The 21,190-nt window shown below is 44.4% G+C and overlaps 1 protein-coding gene across 2 annotated transcripts; it reads left to right on the forward strand.

The window, feature by feature from the left end:
- Window positions 1–108: 108 nt before the first annotated feature.
- On the forward strand, window positions 109–20,230 carry lamb3 (laminin subunit beta 3). 2 transcript variants are annotated; one of them, XM_064967881.1, is made up of 22 exons: window positions 109–351; window positions 537–585; window positions 776–930; window positions 12,403–12,517; window positions 12,624–12,697; window positions 12,813–13,004; window positions 13,122–13,185; window positions 13,407–13,588; window positions 13,675–13,795; window positions 13,996–14,184; window positions 14,359–14,514; window positions 14,646–14,936; window positions 15,115–15,487; window positions 15,647–15,807; window positions 15,994–16,205; window positions 16,710–16,913; window positions 17,066–17,210; window positions 17,902–18,109; window positions 18,657–18,798; window positions 18,963–19,133; window positions 19,241–19,403; window positions 19,971–20,230. In XM_064967881.1, the coding sequence occupies exons 2-22, from the start codon at window positions 561–563 to the stop codon at window positions 20,108–20,110; spliced, it is 3,483 nt and encodes a 1,160-aa protein (XP_064823953.1). In that variant the 5' UTR covers window positions 109–351; window positions 537–560; the 3' UTR covers window positions 20,111–20,230. The 2 variants fall into 2 exon arrangements, with proteins under 2 accessions (XP_064823953.1, XP_064823952.1); XM_064967880.1 differs by having other exon boundaries at window positions 113–351; window positions 18,957–19,133.
- Window positions 20,231–21,190: the final 960 nt, after the last annotated feature.

The following is a 21,190-nucleotide window of genomic DNA, read 5'->3' on the forward strand; positions in this document are numbered from 1 at the left end:
TTTCAGGTTAGGGTTAGGGGTAGGGTTAGGTGTAGGGTTAGATTGTCAGGCTAGGGTTAGGGGCAGGGTTAGAGAAAATAGGATTTTGAATGGGAATCAAAGATTAGTTAAATACGACTGTGTGTATTTGCGTGCCTGTGTGTGTATGAGTGCGTGTGTGTGTATTCATCCCATCAGGGTGCGGTTCAAAAGGGGAAGGGTGTGTCTGCCAGCTACCTTCTGACACACTCTGTAGCCCAGGTGAGACAGTGTTTATAAGGACACATCCAAGAACCCACACACACATTTAGACAGACAGATTCTGAACAGCACACACACACACGCGTGTCCACATACATACACCTACAACTGGTGAGTAGTGAGCTGGATTGATTCACTTTCACTGGAGATTGGACCTTTTCTTTTCAATGTAGTTCAACTTATTTTGCCTTCATACATTTCCTGTGTTGTACATTTCTTCCAATTATTTAGTCAACCAATTATTTCTTAAATTGTTGTGTTGCCTTTATTGTTTATTGTCTTTATGTCTTTCAAAGAATTTCTCATAGCAGGAAACAAAGATGTGGATTTTATTCCAGCTAGCAGGTATGTTTAATTGATTTAATTTTTAAAATGATTGATGAGTTGTTACAGTTATATACATTTAATTAAATGTATTTACATTTGTAGTTCGTTTTAGTATTAACATCTAGATTGTTGTGATAGTTATGTGTAGGATATGAGGAAATATGTATGATTCTGATTGATTTATTGATGAATTGATCCCCTCCCCCAGCCCTGACTGCAGTGGCTGCGACACAGAGGGACTGTTCTCGGGGGGCCTGTTACCCCCCTATGGGAGACCTGCTCCTCGGTAGGGACCGTCAGCTCCACGCCTCCTCCACCTGCGGCCTCACCGGCTCGGAGGTCTTTTGCACCCCCTTCGGACAGGTACGACCCTACTCTTACTATTCTGAAAGACACAAAGAACCTCATATGTTACAAAGACAAGTAGATCTCATTGACGTTGTTAGTTTTGTGAGTGTATACATACGATTGTGTAAACTTTCAAGTGAAGGCACGGGCTGTTTCTCTACCCAGGGTGTTTTTGTCAAGCGCAGTCCCTTTTAATGCTAGTGCATCGGCACTGTAAGAGATGGGGGAAAGTAGGCCAATTAGGAGGTGTTGTAGCTCTTAATTATTATGAGTTGTTCACCAAGGTTGTTTAATGTGTTACAACATTTCAGGTTTGAAGAGTAGCTATATCTTTAGGCATGTCAGTGAGCCAGACAGACATGCATGTATGAAGACAGAAGACAGATGTAGGAGAACAGGGACGGAGAACAGGGACGGTAGGAGAACAGGGACGGAGTGAAGGGGTGCGATGGAGAGAAGGAGAGGGTGGATGGAGGGTCAGGGGAGAACTGGTTGGTGTAATTTGTGAAAACGTCTGGATCTGGTGCCAGAGACACACAGTGCCAGATGTTGCAACTACAGTCTTTGGAAAAACATTGGATAGAGAATGATTTATTTGATTTCAAAGGAACAAGAGAACAATCAAATATGCTGTTTTGAGGGGATTGATAAACTTTCAAATATCAACGTTTAAGCCAAACGAGGGGCTGAAACCAGGTGAAAGGAGAACATAGGAAAAATATTTCTGATTTAATTTGTGGTGCTGCGTGTTTGATTGACAGTCAAGTCTTTCATCTGAGCCACACCCTTCATCTGGTGTTGCTGGGCAAAGCAAGTTCTGCTCTCACAAATACCAGGCTGTCTCTGTCTGTGCAGGCACACACGCGTCCTCGCACCATACAAACACACACACCAGACTGTAGATATTTTTGGTGGTTCTGGTTTGAGTTTTTGAAACTCCAGCACTTTTGTATTTTAATATATACTTAAAGTGATTGTGTTTCACTGGATGCATGTGTTGATCACACAACACAGACATGAAATATGTTTTTAATGTTGGGCGTGTGGGAGAAAGGTGCCCCAGGCCATAGAAACTGGTCTAGACTGGAGTGTTGATGTAGTATAGCTGATTGACTGTATGGGTTGAGTCATGTGTTAAGGCTGTGGGTGTGGATCATATATCTCTCTGACACACTCTGTATCATTCAGTACAGTTGAGACAATGTGGACACTAGCAAGATGTGATCTGAAAAGAGTTACCTAGAAATGATGAAATGTTTTGACTAATGAGTTGCATTTCCACTGGCATTCCTCTCAAGGCCACAGAGTTATAACTAAGCTGCTACTAAGGACAAGGAAGGACACTGTGGTGTTGGATTCCTCTCCTTCTCACCTGGTGCCATTTTGCATGTCCTCAGAGTTTACAGCTTCATGCTTGGAGTTGAAATGAACAGGTGGTAAAACATGCTGTAACTGTACTGCCTATTGTGCAGGCTGGATAGTTCCATAGGTAATAGTACTACAATGTGACATAAAATAAAATGAGTAGATTAGATCAACTTTATTCTCCCAGAGCGGATTTTTTTTCTTCCATCGTCCCTGTGTGTTAATCTTGGCTTGTTTTATGCAATCTCTGTCAGGTGTGTGTGTTTACTGTAGCCACCTGCTTGGCCTGCGGCAAGGCAATCACTACTCTTTGTACAGTATCAAACTCTTTGGTGGACTGACTGCATTTGATGATGGAAAACATGCTGTGCTAAACCATCTAATGGTCGATTAGAATGAAATGCTTTATTGATTTCCCAGCAGAAATGGATGAGATTGCCATATCTGCTGAGTCAGCCAGAAGGAGAGTTGAGCAGTACAGTGTGCCAGGGCTTTATCACTCAGGGTCCAGGCAGTGGCATGCATGACCTGATAATGCCTGGGCAGGGTGCCCGCCATGCCCCTGCAGAGGATATTGGAAGACAGCAAAAGAGAGGGATAGGAGAGATAGAGAAAGAGGATAGGAGCCTTGGCTTTCCTATCCAGTGTTGACAGATCTATTCTGAAGGGTATGGTTGTATTTAGTTTGGCACAGTGATACGGCGAAGTTTGAATAACCAGACGGGCCAAACTTCTCCTCTCTCTTGCCCAACACTCATCTCTACCCTTGACCTGACCTTGGCACTGGCAGTTGCCAGAGAGTTGCAGAGTAACAAGCCAACATGGTTCAAAGCGATTTTCCATCAGGGTTTGGTATGAACCAATCAGAGATGAGATAAGAAAGGCTGATCCCCTTTTACTCAGTGATGGAGGAGATCTTAGCCAATAGCTGGCTCCGACACCAGGTCGAGCCTACTAACCATATCAGGTTCCACACTGTGACCTAATTTCATTCCATGGTTTATACTCATTCGGTATATTTATGTGGTTAAGTTTTTTCCTTTCTTTATAGAATTATCCATTGTTCCCAGTGTAGAAATGTGGAAAGATACTAATATTTAAGAGATATCAACAACGTTTCCATACAGTTTTTATGCCAGTCATACCATATAAAAACAAATTATGACATCTGTGATGGAAACAGAACATTTCGGTACAACGTTACAACGTTACAAATGCAGACAGATAATTTGTTTGTTGGACATGGTGGGATGTTTTTATGTCTGTACAATTAATTATGTGAGAAATGCGGTGGAAATGCCTTTATTCACAAATTCTGCTATAATAACCATCATATCGAAGTAAACTTGGAGTCATGTGACGATATGGTGTGTAGACCTCCCACTACCACTTGGAAACCATGCAGTTTATAAGGGGCGGCAGGTGGCCAAGTGGTTAGAGCGTTGGACTTGAAACCAAAAGGTTGCAAGATCGAATCCTCGAGCTGACAAATCTGTCGTTCTGCCTCTAAACTAGGCAGTTACAAGACACTGTTCCTTGAAAAAGGCTGTCATTGAAAAAAATAATTTGTTCTTAACTGACTTGCCTAGTTAAATAAAGGTAAAATAAATGAGGATGAATAAGTTATGATGAACTTCACAGGGTGGTGAAAGTACCTTTCCAACAAATATTGAGAGTCTTATTCTGGTAACATGATGATCAATGTTTGTCAAATATTCTTGCTCTTATCCATAATAATCTCATCATGTAGACTAACCTACCTGCACTGTATATTCAAGCTGTTGGCTAGAGTGCATGTGCCAAGACCTGAGTAGGAACATTGGCTATTTAACGCAACTATCAGTAGAGTTGAAAATGCGATGTAAAGATGTAATTTTTTTCAGTACATAAAAATTTAAGCGAATAAGTACATTTTGTGTGCACTACGGCATCATGCACTAATTTTTATCCACAACAAGTCTGTTTTATTTATGCGGATTTTAGAATATTTACATGAAAATCTCTTGCTAATTGGATGGAAACCTAGCTAGTGAGCATAAAATATTCAGATATTCAAAATGGGGCATCCAATATTGCCACCCGTCCATCAACCATGGAATTCTAATTCTATAGCTTAGACAGATTTATAATACAGGGTTCAAGTAACGGGATGCCAGAAGGAGGGTACCATGAATGGCCAAGGCCAGGGGCCGTAGTGACAAAGCGTCTCAGAGTAGAACATGGGTCATAAGTGCTCAGAATAAAGACATTTTACCCCTATTTTTATGAGTAAATGTAAAAGCTATGCATGAAGCCTCTTTAGTCATAAGAGTCCCACCTAGTCGACAGATATTTTGGAAACCTCATGAGCTGTCCTATGCAGTTCAAGTAACTGTCCAGTGAAAATCTCACTTTTCAAAATGTATATTTAGTTAAAGCTGCAATGTGTTACTTTTTAGGCGACCCAACAAAATGTATTCTCATTGAAAGCCAGTCTAAGAAGCGGTAGATGTGTTTTATGTGTGCCATTTCTATGCTTCCTGCTCTTAAATTTAGTTTTTGCGTCTTTTACTTTCGGTTTTGTACATCAGCTTCAAACAGCTGAAAATATAATATTTTTGGTTATTGAAAATATATTTCACTGCAATTTGGATGGCACAATGATTCTCTACACTCTGAGTGCTTGTTTTGTAACATAAACTGAAATTAGGCGAATTATTAGAATTTTTAGCAACAAAGGAAACGGCATTTCTGCATATTGCACCTTTAACCTTTTACTGCAGTGGGCTAAATCATGGTCACACAGAGCGTGTCTTGGTAGTCGTAAACAAATCTAATTTGAAACAAAAGTATACACCTCACACACATGGTTATGGGCTTAAAAGAAATAATACACATATACCATGTCAGATATAGAAATCTATTCAATTTTGAGTTTGCATCCCAATATTACACTTTATATACATCACAGATGACTGAAAAATAACAAAACCGTTTGATGTTGAAACATCTGATTTTTGGGGGATTTTTTTGTTTATTAACTATGGAATTCTGGACAATATGACTAATATTCCACCCATTAAGGTCATTTGACTTAAGGAAAGAGCTACCTCATTCCCAAATAATCTTGTTGACTGGTCTTATACTCGTATTTGTGGCCAAAGCATACATTTAAAAAAAAAATGTAAAACCCCACCTTGTCTCTCAAACAGACTGTTAAAAAAATTCTGGCTCATTGGCTCGGCCAATCAGTGATCTACTCGCATTAATATTTTTAATGACTGATATACGCCCACACCATTCTGTTGTTGGGGTATCCCCACACGATTCCAACACACAAAATCTGCTTTTTAACTTACTTAATAAAAACATGTGGAAAGAAAAGTATTTCACTCATATTGCAATTAATCATAGGTCATATTTCATAGAAATTGGGAATTACTGTAAAGTTACTTTAATAATTACCAGCAGGTGTCTTGACTATACAAAAAGGGGTCTCAGTGGTTCCTGCACCATAGAACAGTAATTGTTTTGGAGTTGAAAGAATATTTTGATATTCCTATATGATCAACCCATAAAGAATCTATACCTACATGTAGCAGTATCTCTTGCACTTTTGAGAATGATTTCACATGAGGCCTAATTCATATATCTGGCTAAATACTTATAACTCATACCCACTGGCCACAGACATCAGTTCAACATCTAGTTTGATTTACATAAATACTTATAACCCATACCCACTGGCCACAGACATCAGTTCAACATCTAGTTTTGATTTACATAAATACTTATAACCCATACTCACTGGCCACAGACATCAGTTCAACATCTAGTTTTGATTTACATAAATACTTATAACCCATACACACTGGCCACAGACATCAGTTCAACATCTAGTTTTGATTTACATAAATACTTATAACCCATACCCACTGGCCACAGACATCAGTTCAACATCTAGTTTGATTTACATAAATACTTATAACCCATACCCACTGGCCACAGACATCAGTTCAACATCTAGTTTGATTTACATAAATACTTATAACCCATACCCACTGGCCACAGACATCAGTTCAACATCTAGTTTTGATTTACATTTGGTTGAGTTGTCAACTAATGTGAATTCAACCTGAAATCAATAGATTGGATTTAGGTTCAAAGTTGGGTGAAAAAAAGATGAAATGTTCTTAAATGTATGACTTTTTGCAAATCCTATCAGTGTTCCACGTTTATTCAACATCCTCACATATATTTTTGGGGTTGAAATTATATGGAGACAACGTTGATTCGACCAGTTTTTGTCCAGTGGGTAGGAAATAATCATTTATTTTTCTTTTGATTATTTAATTAACCTAAATCATGTTATTTCAAGTTATCCCTTTGGAGCTCAATATCACTTTGTTAAAAAGTATGTAGAAATTGGGCATGCCTATGCGTTGTGCAATTGACAGCATCTAGGGTATATGTGTTTGGTGATTAATGATAGACCTTACAAACATTTTATGCAACATTATTGGCAAGTGACTTGATGCATTCTATGCCAAAAGCGATTTAGAGTTCTTGAATGGGAGTGACGTGTGTGTTGATATAACGTTAATATGATAAAAAATTATTCTTTTTGCAACCAGTACAATATACATATCACATTGTTTAAAATATCAGGATTTATCTATTTAAAAGGATTGTGCATGCCAACATATTAGACAATAATTACAAGTAGGCAAAGTGATCGTGAAAATTATATCAGTCGTTTACCATTGGAACATTTGATGTACAGTCACATTCACCATGGTTGTCTGAAGCCTGCTATAGAGTTCACGGGTGGTCACGCCTCATCGTGATTGATTATCCCCATCATTTGCAACAATGTTACCGAGCCTCATCACTATCTTTTCTTTGTGGTAGCTCAAACTGTCGTGATTACCAGCTGAGATAAACTTTATGAGTTTATTTTCAGGGTTTGTCTGGGCAGTGTCTTAACATCATCCTAAAACCTACTCTGAGCTGGGAGTTTTTTTGTTGTCTTAAAACAGGTTTGAACAGGATTCCTAGGGCATTTTCTGAGATGCTTTGTGGATAAGGGCCCAGGAATATCTCCAAGCACTATCATGGTCCATGCATCTTTGGCGTGTCTGTCCTCTGGTCCAGAGAGCCGGCCAGCTGGAAATACACATACACTTTGATACAGACTGTTACATTGGCAGACTAACTCTTCTGGTCAGATTCCAGTGGCCTGGAAGAGTTTCTCCATGTTGTCCTTAGCAGCCCGCAGCCCAAGGGCACTGACTGGCTGGACACTAGCCAGGGCCAGGCAGGGTCTGATGCAGACTATACTTAACTGAAACACTGTGTCGTACAGATAACTATAAAGCCAAGACAGTGAACAGTGTTGTCCCGTCATCATATATGTCTCGGGGTCAATCTCCCAGTGAGTCCTGACCACTGGTCCAGAAATAGACACACAGACAGACCAGGGTCAAGACTGATACCACAGCATATGTATTTAGATATCACAGTGGTTCTGACAGTCAAAGTTGTTGGTTTGATTGCAGATGTAGTTTTTGCATGGCATACATATTTTGAGCCTTGCCATGGGTATACATTGAATCAGGGTTGATGGACACTGCATGCATTCATCTCTCCATGCAGTACAGTAGAATATACATTTCCTTCTTTACCACACCATTGGTTATGGTACAATTCACATTGACTTTACCAAAATACATGAATAATATTATTACATCATTACCGCCCAATGACATTACAATATAAAGTTGTTATACAACACTGGCAATAGTTCACACATTAGTGGACATAATTCTGTCTTTATATAACATTGTATTAACAATGTATTTATACACTGAATCCACAGTAAATGTTTGCGTTTGTGTGTGTGGGTGCATGTGTGAGGACGTGTGTGCATATGTGTGTGCACCATGCAGATTTTAGATTGTTTGACGAAATCTGATTGGAAACTTGCCTGTTAACTTTTGAAATCGTTGTATGGAGGAAGAGGGGGGATTGGCTGAAGGAGAAAGAGAGTAAGCAAGCAAACGATAGACAGGAAGCAATGTATATATATATATATATATAGAGAGAGAGAGAGAGAGAGAGAGAGAGAGAGAGAGAGAGAGAGAGAGAGAGAGAGAGAGAGAGAGAGACAGAGAGCGACAGAGAGAGAGAGAGAGAGAGAGAGAGAGAGAGAGAGAGAAAGGTGGACAGTTGGACAGTAGCCGCAGCTGGTGTTGAAACATCCAGTGCAGAGAGACCTTTCCCCCAGTGTGGAACAAAGCCATGACCTTAATGGGATCTCTCACAATTCAGGCTAAGTCTTTGCTCCAGCCACAGCCTCAACCCGCTCTGGCCAGGGCAAGCTAAGGTGGAGGTGAAGGGGAGTGGACACAAGGGGGTTGGAGGAGAGGGAAATTGGAGGTACAGTGCCTTCTGAAAGTATTCAGACCCCTTTACTTTTTCCACATTTTGCTATGTTACAGCCTTATTCTAAAATGCATAATAAAAAACTCAGCAATCTACTCACAATACCTCATAATGGCAAAGTGAAAATAGGTTTTTAGAAATTGTTGCACATTTATCATGCTTTGGATATACCTTATTTACTTAAGTATTCAGACCTTTTGCTATGAGACTCGAAATTGAGCTCAGGTGCATCCTGTTTCCATTGATCATCCTTGAGATGTTTCTACAACTTGTTGTGAGTCCACCTGTGGTAAATTCAATTGATTGGACATGAGGCACAGATCTGGGGAGGGTACCAAAAATGTTCTAAACCATTGAACGTCCCCAAGGACACAGTGTCCTCCATCATTCTTAAATGGGATTTGTGTGGAACCATCAAGACTTTTCCTTGAGCTGGCCACCCGGCCAAACTGAGCAATCGGTGGTGAAGGGCCGTGGTCAGGTTGGTGACCAAGAAGCCGATTGTCACTCTGACAGAGCTCTAGATTTCCTCTTTAGAGATGGGAGAATCTTCCAGAAGGACAACCATCTCTGCAGCACTCCACCAATCAGGCCTTTATGGTAGAGTGGCCAGACGGCATCCACTCCTCAGTAAAAGGCAGATGACAGCGCGCTTGGAGACTAATCAGGATCGAGGCAAAGATGAACTGAGCAAAGTACAGAGAGATCCTTGATGAAAACTTGCTCCAGAGTGCTCAGGACCTCAGACTGGGGCGAAGGTTCACCTTCCAACAGGACAACGACCCTTAGCACACAGCCAAAATAACGCAGGAGTGGCTTCAGGACAAGTCTCTGAATGTCCCTGAGTGGCCCAGCCAGAGCCCAGACTTGAACCCAATGTAACATCTCTGGAGAGGCCTGAAAATAGCTATGCAGCAACGCTCCCCATCCAACCTGTTAGTTGATGAGGGGAAAAAACAATTTAATACATTTTAGAATAAGCCTGTAACATAACAAAATTTTGAAAAAGTAAATACTTTCAGAATACAATATATATGTAGTACGGTTGTAGGTTATGGTTGTAGTGGATGAGGGGGAGGAGTTACTGTTCTATATTTGTAAAAAAAAATATATATATATATTGCAAGGGGTGGTAAGAGGTTGAAGGTCAGGGAAGGGGCACAGGTTAGACTGAACACAGCCCGGTTGGAGGTGAGGGGGGTGGTCAAGCTTCAACTCTAAGCATGGCTCGGTGGAGCTGTGTGAATTTTTTGAAGAATTTTGTAGAAAGTGCTGAACAAATAAAATGTCATTGGTTGATCAATGGAACAGGGTTTGGAGGTAGTGAGAGCAGTAAGAACAGTGATGTGGAGGATTTAAGGTTAGTGCAGGATGTGTGTATGTGTGTGTGTGTGTGTGTGTGTGTGTGTGTGTGTGTGTGTGTGTGTGTGTGTGTGTGTGTGTGTGGAGCAAGTGATCTTGGGTCACATAATACACGTAGCAAACCCAGGGCTGGAAAACTCCACTAGTGTTACACAAGAGCCTTCCCATTAGTGTTCTATTTATGAAGTAGACTAGCACTAGCACTAGCACTAGCACTAGCACTAGCACTAGCACTACCACTAGCACTACCACTACCACTAGCACTAGCACTACTACTACCACTAGCACTAGCACTACCACTACCACTACCACTACCACTACCACTAGCACTAGCACTACCACTACCACTAGCACTACCACTACCACTACCACTACCACGAGCACTAGCACTAGCACTACCACTAGCACTAGCACTACCACTACCACTACCACGACCACTACCACTACCACTACCACTACACTAGCACACTACCACTAGCACTACCACTACCACTACCACTACCACGAGCACTAGCACTAGCACTACCACGACCACTACCACTACCACTACCACGAGCACTAGCACTAGCACTACCACGACCACTACCACTACCACTACCACTAGCACTAGCACTAGCACTACCACTACCACTACCACTACCACTACCACTAGCACTAGCACTAGCACTACCGCTAGCACAACCACTAGCACTACCACTACCACTACCACGAGCACTAGCACTAGCACTACCACTAGCACTAGCACTACCACTACCACTAGCACTACCACTACCACTACCACTAGCACTAGCACTAGCACTACCGCTAGCACTACCACTAGCACTACCACTACCACTACCACTACCACGAGCACTAGCACTAGCACTACCACTACCACTACCACTACCACTACCACGAGCACTAGCACTAGCACTACCACGACCACTACCACTACCACTACCACTACCACTACCACTACCACGGCGACACAAATCCTGACCAGCTGAATGATGTGGTGCTTTTTTTTCCTTTTCCTTTTTTATCCTACCACCCCTCCCCTAATTGGAGTAAACTAATAGACAACAACACTTTTTACTTCCAGTGTATACATACTATATACATTTTATGGACACAATGTATTTTACAATAGTTATCTTTTGTTTTTAATCCGATCCTTCAGCTAACATCAACTGCTCCCATCCATCTCTGAAGACCATCCATTTTTTATTTCTATTTGCTATATATTTTTCAAGTATGCTGTGATGTTTCACAAAAGTTCTGTACCTTTCTATTTTCATATATTCTACAGATTATAAATTAAAGCAATTGCTAAAAGCATTATATTATTGACAATGACTTGATGGATCAGTGTGATGATGTCACAGGGTCCTGGTTGTGATTGGACACCCCATTCAGGGAGAGGGGAGATGTCAGGGTAAAGAGAGAGAGAGGGATAGTGTGAAGAGAGCATGAGATAGAGCGAGAAAGAGAGAGAGCGTGACAGTACATTATTATCTATTTCACTTGCTTTGGCAATTGAAATATATGTTTCCCATGCCAATAAAGCCCCTTAAATTGAAATTTAATTGAGAGAGCGAGAAAGCGAGAGAGAGAACAAAAATTGAAGGCTTTAGCTCAATGTTATCTATGGTGTCTGTGGGAAAATCCACATTAACATTTAGTTGCACATTGGTCGTTGTGAGAGATTCCATTGGGTTGGAGGAGGAACTGATACCCTGATCTGTGTTGTTGCTGTGTGATTGCTATACGTTCCCTTAGTCCATATTGGTCTGGTAAACTAGCATTTCCTGTCAAAGTGAGGGCACAGAAACACGACTCACATGCTGTTTGAATGTGTACTGACCAATGACCAATGACTCATCATCACAAAAAGACGTCAGGGGACATGCACATGCAAGACAAAGGTTGCCAAATGCAGAATATAATGCTAAGTAGTATTAAAATGATCTCTCTCTCCTCTCTATCTCTCTCTATCTCTCTCTCTCTCCCTCCCTCTCCCTCCCGCCTTCTCTTGCTCCCTACCTCTCTCTCTCTCCTCTCTCTCTCTCTCCTCTCTCTCTCCCTCCCGCCTTCTCTCCCTTGCTCCCTACCTCTCTCTCTCTCTCTCTCTCTCTCTCCCTCTCTCTCTCTCCCTCTCCCTCCCGCTCTCTCTTTCTCTCTCTCTCTCTCCTCTCTCTCCCCTCTCTCTCTCCCTCTCTCTCTCTCTCTCTCTCTCTCTCTTTCTCTCTCTCTCTCTCCCGCTCTCTCTCTCTTTCTCTCTCCCTCTCTCTCTCTCCTCTCACTCTCCCCTCTCTCTCCCCTCTATCTCTCCCGCTCTCTCTCTCCTCTCTCCTTCAGTCGAAGATGAAGTGTTGTCCCTGTGACTCCAGGAACCCATCCAGTCAGTTGGCTCACACCATCCAGGATGTTCTATCCACTGCTGGACCCAACAGGTGGTGGCAGGCCAGGAAAGGTGAGGGGATACAAAGCTAAAGAACACATGTCTTAGTGCTGAGATCCATCCTAAAACTATGTCCTGTTGTGATCCAGAAAATAAACCAAACCTATGTTTTTTTTAGACGTGAGTCCGGTCACCGTACAGTTGGACCTACAGAACCTGTTTCAGCTGGACACCCTCATTCTGACATTCAAGGTAAGATCCAGCCACCAGACCAGCATGGACAGGGCTTTTCCAATGTGGAAGGGCCAATTAGTCTTTTTAAGTACAGTAGAATGTGATGACTGATTTTCCTGTTGCCTCTACACAGGGTCCTCGTCCCAGCGCGCTGGTGGTGGAGAGGACGCTGGATAACGGTAAAACATGGCAACCTGCTCTCTACATGGCCTCCGACTGCAGATCGGCCTTCCCTGGCATTGCCATGATTACGCCACGTTCCCTGGACCAGACATATTGTTACACTCTGCCCCCCGCCACCACTAACCCCTACCAGGACCAGACGGTAAGGGAGGGGGACACAACTTTGAAAACTGGAGAAAATTCCCATGATATTTTGCCTCTGTACCACAAATAAGTTGTTTTCTGTACTCTTTTTGATTTTGCTCATTGTATGAAACAGATTCAATTCAGCCCCTTGCGTCAGTTCTCTACCATCAGCGTCCCCAATGGGCAGAAGATTCAAGGTAAGATACTTACCCGTCCATAACGTCCCCCCACGGTTGCTATGGACAATATAACTGCATGTCCAATAAGAGTACTTACAGTATATTCCAATCTTTACACATGACATTTAAGCCATTTAGCACGTGCTCTCCTCCAGAAACACTTAGACATTTCTTGATTGACACAATCCTGGTCTAATGAGGTTCTTTGCCCAGTGACTGACAGCTCTCTCTGTCCACAGAGGTATCAGGATTGTCAGGCCTGCGAGTGAGGATGACTAATCTGGGTGCTGTGCCCCGCCTGCCGGGCCGCGCTCCCTCTCTGTTCTACGCCCTCAGAGAGATGAGAGTGATGGGCACCTGCCTCTGCCACGGCCATGCCAACCGCTGTCTGCAAGATACTAACCAGCTACCTAACACACAGGTACATATTGTTAAACACGCAGGTTACAGTTACAGTACAAGTGAATGGCTCTTTAGTGGGGTAATAACTCTGTGTATGTGTTGCAGGTCAGTGCTCAGTGTGAATGCCAACACAACACAGCGGGTATAAACTGTGAGCGCTGTGCAGATCTTTACAACGACCTGCCCTGGAGACCTGCAGAGGAGGGGGACACACATACCTGCAAACGTACGCAACCACTAATGCCTTAATATACCGACTACATCTTTTTGGTACAAGTGTGGAGAAATAGGATGACTTTGCTAATGTATCGCACAAGCAGCAACTATAAGTAATAACTTAGTGAAGACTGATGTGTGTGAGTTGACTGAACATATACAGTCACAGATGTGTGTGTTGATTATTTCCCATGGTGCTGCCCACTGTAGGTTGTGAGTGTAACAACCATTCCCAGCGGTGCCGTTTCGACCCAGATGTGTATGAGTCGAGCGGACGGAGGAGTGGGGGTATGTGTGAGAGCTGTCTTCACCACACGACTGGACCCAAGTGTGACCGCTGTGCCCCTGGATACCAACCCAATCACCGGAGCAGCATGGACCGGCCTGATGCCTGCATACGTGAGTGATCTTAAAACCGTAGATTAATATGTATTAATAAAATACTGCTGCCTTTAATCCTCTTTCTCTCCTACTATAGGTTTAATCACCACCACATTAGGTCGCAGTGTTGCAATATCTTTGCTGTGTTTGATTATTGTTGTGTTTCTGTTTTTTTCCCTGTGTTTTGTACAGGCTGTCATTGCAGTGCTGAGGGGGTGGAGAATGGGGATCAGTGTGATGACATCACAGGGTCCTGTCGCTGTAAGGCCAATGTTGATGGATCGCAATGTGACCGCTGCAAGATGGGATACTACGGTCTGACCGCCTCCAACCCTCTGGGCTGCAACAGTGCGTCATCTTTCACTCTTGACCCTGAATAGGCAATTCATAAAGTCTCATGTCATGATTACTTACAGCTGTATTCCCCACACTGTGGGGTTGATCTATTCCCATCTGACTCTGTGTCTATCTCTCACCAGAGTGCCTGTGCAGTAAAGAGGGCTCCCTGTCCAGTGTGTGTGACCCTGTGAGTGGTCAGTGTCCTTGCCAACCTCATCTCCAGGGGCTGACCTGTGAGCTGTGTTCCCATGGTTACTGGAATCCATCCTCTCCCCGTGGTTGTGAGCCCTGTCGCTGTGACCCCACCAACTCCCACGGTGACACCTGTGACCAGAGTACGGGTCAGTGCCAGTGCAGGTCAGGGTTCGGAGGTCGTACCTGTACAGAATGTCCTGACAACACCTACGGAGACCCACTCATTGGCTGCAGATGTAAGTGCCCTGCCGTGTTCTGTCACAGAAACCTTCAAAGGCTCTTAAACATGCTTTGTTCAATGCTTTTGATAATTCAATCCAATAGGCAGACTAAGTAACAATAATTTTCTCTCCTCGTGACCCTGTTCTCTTCCCTTTCTCTCTCCATCTCCTCCCTCTCTCTCTTTCTCTGTAGCGTGTCAGTGTGCTGCTGGGGGCACAAAGCCTGGAGGCTGTGATAAGCGTACGGGGGCCTGCCGGTGCCGGCTGGGTGTCACAGGTGCCCGTTGCGATGCCTGTACCCGTGGCCACTGTGACTCCTTCCCTGACTGTGAGGTCTGCCCCTCCTGCTTTTTCTCTCTGGACTCAAACATCCAGAACCTCACCCTGGGCCTGGAGAGACTCTCCTCCAGGATTCCCTCTCTTCCTGGGGGCTCGTTACCTACCAGTCTGGGTCCCCGCATCAGAACCCTGGAGGCCACTCTCACCCAGATACGAGACTCTCTCCCACTGCCACCTTCCTCTGCCAGACAAGTCAACGACGCCCTCTCTCAGCTCCGCAGGCTAAGGTGGGGGATGTTCAGATGTCCCGGCAAACTTAGAATGTCTAAATGCTAAATGCTTTGCTTCTCAAAATTTCAGTGTATACATTTAAACAACTCTTTCCTGTAGACTACAGTCCTTCATTACCCAGCTCACTGTCCCTCATCTCCATTATAATACTCCAGGGTCCAGTTGGATCAGGTGGATGGAGATTTGTCACCCCAAGGCCGAGCCCCTGAGCTAGGCACGCAGCTGGACGAACTCCAGGCTCTACTGGACGGCCTGGGTCTGGTGTACAACACCAAGAGAGATGCTCTCAGGAACTCTGTCAACTCCAACAATGCAGGTGAGGAAGACGCCGCCACAGAGCTAGGAGCACCATCTATGTGTCGAGTGGCAAAAACAAGGGTTTGGAATTTAGAATCCACAATCAAAATCAGAACCAAAGCCTTGATGCCAGTCTGTTTTGGTTTGAGCTAAATTATGGCTGCTATCACACCTGTTTCTGTCCTCTTGGTTGGTTCTCTCTCAGGGGCCTTTTCATCCATAAAGGATGCCTATGACGAGTCAACTGACTCTGCCAAAAGTGTTGATGCTAGTGGGAAGACTGTAGACCAGTCAAAAGCAGTCAGAAAAGACGCCATTGACCTCCAGAACCAGGTCCAACCAGCCAACACCAGAGACCTGGAGAAACTCAACCACCAGCTGAAAACCAAACCTGACCTCACACCCACTGCCAAGCAGGTAACCCTAGCCCTAGTCCTAGCCTTAACCCTAGCCCTAACCCAAACCCTAGCCCTAGTCCTAACCCGAACCATAGCCCTAATCCGAACCCTAGTCCTAACCCAAACCATAGCCCTAGCCCTAACCCAAACACTAGCCCTAGTCCTAACCTGAACCATAGCCCTAGCCCTAAACCGAACCCTATAGCCCTAGTCCTAACCCAAACCATAGCCCTAACCCAAACCCAAACCCTAGCCCTGGTCCTAACCCGAACCATAGCCCTAGTCCTAAACCGAACCCTATAGCCCTATTCCTAACCCGAACCATAGCCCTAGCCCTAAACCGAACCCTATAGCCCTAGTCCTAACCCGAACCATAGCCCTAGCCCTAGCCCTAGCCCTAACCCGAACCATAGCCCTAGCCCTAACCCAAACCATAGCCCTAGCCCTAAACCTAGCCCTAAACCCTGCCCTAACCATACCTCCACCTAAATGTGAATGTGTATTGTTATTCCCTGTCTCTCAGGTGTGTGGCAGCATGCGCTTTGCCCCCTGTACCCCTGCTCAGTGTGATGGTGAGCTGTGCCCTGCAGAGGGGGCGCCCCCCTGTGGCCGTGGGGAGAGTTGTGTTGGGGCTCTGCCTCTGGGGACCCGGGCTGTGAGTGATGCTGAGGAGGTGAAAGACAGACTGAAGCAGCTCAATGGGAAGATCACACAGGCCGCTGCACAGGTACGAGCTAACACTTTGTTTGTTTACTGTATGTTTCTAACCGTTTATTACAGTGTTTTAATACTTATATGAAGGACATGACTAGTTATACAAGTGGTTTGTTTCATCATGTGGCGTTCAATGCTTTGTTCTTTTCTCCATTCAATTCACAGATCCAGGAAACACAGGACACAGCCAATAAGGTCAGACAGTCCACAGACGATCTGGACAATCAGATGAGGCGGGCCAGGGATGACCTGGATGCAGATCTGCAGGAGACGAGAGACTTTGTTAAAGAGCTGAAGGACTTCCTGTCAGGTGAGACATTGACAGTTATGTTCCAGTACCTTCAATAACCACTTACTTATTTACTCTTAGTAAAAGTATTCAAGTAGTAGTATAGAATGTTTGGGAGTGTCTAGTGTAAGGACATTCCCCTCCTCTCTCCCTCCCTCTCCCCCACCTATCTTCCATTCTCTTTCATCCTCCATCTTCCCCTCTATATCCTTCCTCCCTCCCTCCTCTCCCTCCCTCCCTCTCCCCCACCTATCTTCCATTCTCTTTCATCCTCCATCTTCCCCTCTATATCCTCCCTCCCTCCCTCCTCTCCCTCCCTCCCTCTCCCCACCTATCTTCCATTCTCTTTCATCCTCCATCTTCCCCTCTATATCCTTCCTCCCTCCTCTCCCTCCCTCCCTCTCCCCACCTATCTTCCATTCTCTTTCATCCTCCATCTTCCCCTCTATATCCTCCCTCCCTCCCTCCTCTCCCTCCCTCCCTCTCCCCACCTATCTTCCATTCTCTTTCATCCTCCATCTTCCCCTCTATATCCTCCCTCCCTCCTCTCTCTCCCTCTCCCCCACCTATCTTCCATTCTCTTTCATCCTCCATCTTCCTCTCTATATCCTCTCTCTCCCTCCCTCTCCCCCACCTATCTTCCATTCTCTTTCATCCTCCATCTTCCCCTCTATATCCTCCCTCCCTCCCTCCTCTCCCTCCCTCTCTCCAGACCCATCATCAGACCCGACACACATCAGCACAGTGAGTGAGTGGATCCTGAATGCCAAGCTGCCTGTCAGTCTGGCTACTCTGAAGAGGAAGCTCCAGGAGATCAGAGACCTGGCGGCAGGACTCCCAGACAGCACTGCGGTCTTGGACCAGGCTGGACCACAGCTCGACATCGCCCGGCGCCTGCTACAGGAGGCCCGGGACGCCAGGTATAACACCTTATGACCTCTTTTGTCAGTCTTAAGACAGGGTTATGTACTGTAAACATTTAAGCTTGGCCGCAGGAAGTAGGGGTGCTGAGGGTGCTACAAAATAGTGGTATTTGGTATTTTATTAGCGAACGCAGCAGCTACTCTGCCTGGGGTCCACACAAAACATGAAACATGACATAATACAGAACATTAATAGACAAGAACAAAACTACATCAATTTAAAACAGGCACACATAGCATACATATCAATATATACACACAAACTAGTGCACTGGGCTTTTACTAGTTCTGTATTAGTGGGCTGAAATAGCTGTCTGAAGCGCGGGCACACCCCAGCACCCCCACCACCAAACATCTTCCATGAATTTAAGTAAAGTATCTTTAAGTCTTTAAGTATCTTCTATGAATTTAAGTAAAGTATAACTAGTTGTTGTAATTAATGACAATTCTGTATGGTTTCTGAGGTCACTTTAACATTGTTGTGACTGCTGTGAACATTGTAGTAAGGTTGCTGTAACATTGCTATAATGTTGTTGTGTGACAGGGACGCAGCGCTGGGTGTGAAGGATGATGTTGACGGGCTGTTGGAGGGCTTCACTACAGTGGAGGGCTCCCTCTCTGGCCTGGAGGAAAAAGTGCAGGAGAGCCTGGACATAGTGGATGACATCAGCAGCAACCTCACACAGGTGAGACGGAGATGAATACAAATACGCTTCCAAACTAGTCTGACACCTACATTGATTAAACAGCTTCTTACTGTATTATTCCTCTCATTTTGATCCCTCCTCTCTCCATCCTCCTCTCTCCATCCCCCCAATAACATCCTTATTTTGACTCCCTCCAGACCAAGGCCCAGTTGTCTCCAGCGGTGAAGGTGCTAGGGGAGGTGTCTGCCCTGGCTGAGGGGATGAAGCCTCAGCTGGAGGGGCTCAGGGCTCTGGTGCGCTCTGGAGATATGCTGGCCCAGAATGCAACAGAAGAGGCCGATAAAGCTAAGAGGGAGGCAGACGCTGCGGCCAAGGTGAGTTTAGTTTGTGTATGTGTACGTGTGTTTGCTCGTGTATGTCCATCTCTGTATATGAGTTTGTGCTCAACTCATGGCCTGTCTCTTTGCCTATGTGTTTGTAGGAGCTGGCATCGCTGGAGAAGCAGTTGGAGCAGCTGCGTGCTGCAGAGAGGACCAGTGGGCGTGGCGATGGGACGGGGACAGCAGGGGCTCGTCTCCAGAAGCTGCAGGAGGAGGCTGGTTCTCTGGCTCAGGACACTGGAGACATGATAAAGGCACTAGCAGGTACGGATGGGGAATGGCAAGGAGACATGTACATCTGCTAACATATATATATATATATATATATGCGTGCGCATTTGTGGCACATTGAAAAAGTCACTGAATGCTGAGGTGAAATCTGAAATTATGTGATGAGTATTAATGAATCAAACATTCCCCTCTCCCTTCTTTCTCCCTCTGTCCCTTCTCCTTCTCTCTCCCTCTGTCCCTTCACCTGCTCTCCTTCTCTGCCTCTGTCCCTTCTCCTGCTCTCTTCTCCTCTCTCCCTCTGTTCCTTTTCCTGCTCTCCTTCTCTCTCCCTGTTTCCCTTTTCCTGCTCTCCTCTCCTTCTCTCCCTCTTCTCCTTCTCTCTCCCTCTGTCCCTTCTCCTTCTCTCTCCCTCTGTCCCTTTTCCCGCTCTCCTCTCCTTCTCCCCCTCTGTCTCTTCTCCTTCTCTCTCCCTCTGTCCCTTCTCCTTCTCTCTCCCTCTGTCCCTTCTCCTTCTCTCTCCACTCTCCTGCTCTCCTTCTCCCTCCCTTTTCCCTTCTCCTCTCCTTCTCTCTCTTCTGCTCCCCCCCATTTTCTGTCCAGGTAAAGCAGACTCTCTGAATAGTCTACAGGATGAGGTCCTACTGAAGTCCCAGAGGCTGACTGGCCTGGAAGCCAAACTGCTGGACCTTCTGGCTGACATGAGACAGAAAGTCACGATCTTCTCCACCTGCCAGGGCTGAGGTCAAAGTGCAGAGATCATCCTCACATAGTCTGTTCTTTGGGATAGAGGAGCGATGTTACATATTTATTTTGTTCCAATTTTGTAGAATGAATGTCCCAATAAAAAGCTTTATTATTGATGTTGTGTGGTCTGGGAGTTTTCCTAAATGTGTGGCAGGTTTTTATTACTGTGGTACATCCTGATTGGCCCAACAGTGTCTCTCAAACCTTCCAACAATCAGATCGCTGTCGAGGAGAGAGGGGTGGGATCTGTGATTGTGTAAGGCGAGAACACCAAAGCACAGAAGAGGAAGTTTATATCATTTGTTTTATGAAGAAACAAAACAAAGACGCAAAGTATAGTGCCGGTGGTTATAAGATATGAGCGTCTCCAGTCATACAGTTACAATGGCACCGTCAAAACAAGAGGAAGTCTATAGCAGCTTATGGCATAAAAGTGGCACATATCATTTAACCGTGTATGTAAAGTGGTGTTTGTGCACAGGACCACTTTAAGTGGTGTGACCATCTTCTCTTCCACAGAGAAATGACAGCCCTCCAAACCCTTCTCGCCCTAAAGTCAGTGTGTTATGACATGGGTGTCAGGGTTCAAATAGTGAGACCTGTCAATGACATTCAAACCTGTCAGCAAGCTTCATAACAGTCAAAAGCCTTACATTTAGGATTATAGAAGATAAAAAAAGAATTCAGTCCATATAAAAATACATAACACTTGATCAATGACATCTCGAAACCCTTCTCTTTGAATACTGATATGTTGTACCAGTATTCATAAACTTTTCCATGAAACTATTATTTTACCAGGTTTCCATTTTTCTCCAGATCCATTATTAGTTTCAGATGTGAGTGAAAGAACAACAAAGCTTGATTCAGTTCAGACAACAACACATCAAGTAGCCAAAGCCAATGAATTAATGAATTAGAATCTAGCTGTCACAGCTATCATATCAGCAAAAAAATTATATATATATATATATATATATATACACACATAAAAGTACATTTGTTTTCCATAGGTCAATAACCATTAGTCATAGACAATTATACATTGCAAATACAGTACCAGTCAAAAGTTTGGA

Source organism: Oncorhynchus masou, chromosome 6, assembly GCF_036934945.1.
Source record: "Oncorhynchus masou masou isolate Uvic2021 chromosome 6, UVic_Omas_1.1, whole genome shotgun sequence".
Classification (NCBI taxonomy): Eukaryota; Metazoa; Chordata; class Actinopteri; order Salmoniformes; family Salmonidae; genus Oncorhynchus; species Oncorhynchus masou.

Excerpts from the sequence above, each read along its gene's own strand:
- lamb3 (XM_064967880.1), top strand. The coding sequence starts at position 561 with ATGTGGATTTTATTCCAGCTAGCAG. Across the intron at positions 13,186-13,406 it reads CAATGGGCAGAAGATTCAAG|AGGTATCAGGATTGTCAGGC; the intron begins GTAAGATACTTA and ends CTCTGTCCACAG. Across the intron at positions 19,404-19,970 it reads CATGATAAAGGCACTAGCAG|GTAAAGCAGACTCTCTGAAT; the intron begins GTACGGATGGGG and ends TTTTCTGTCCAG.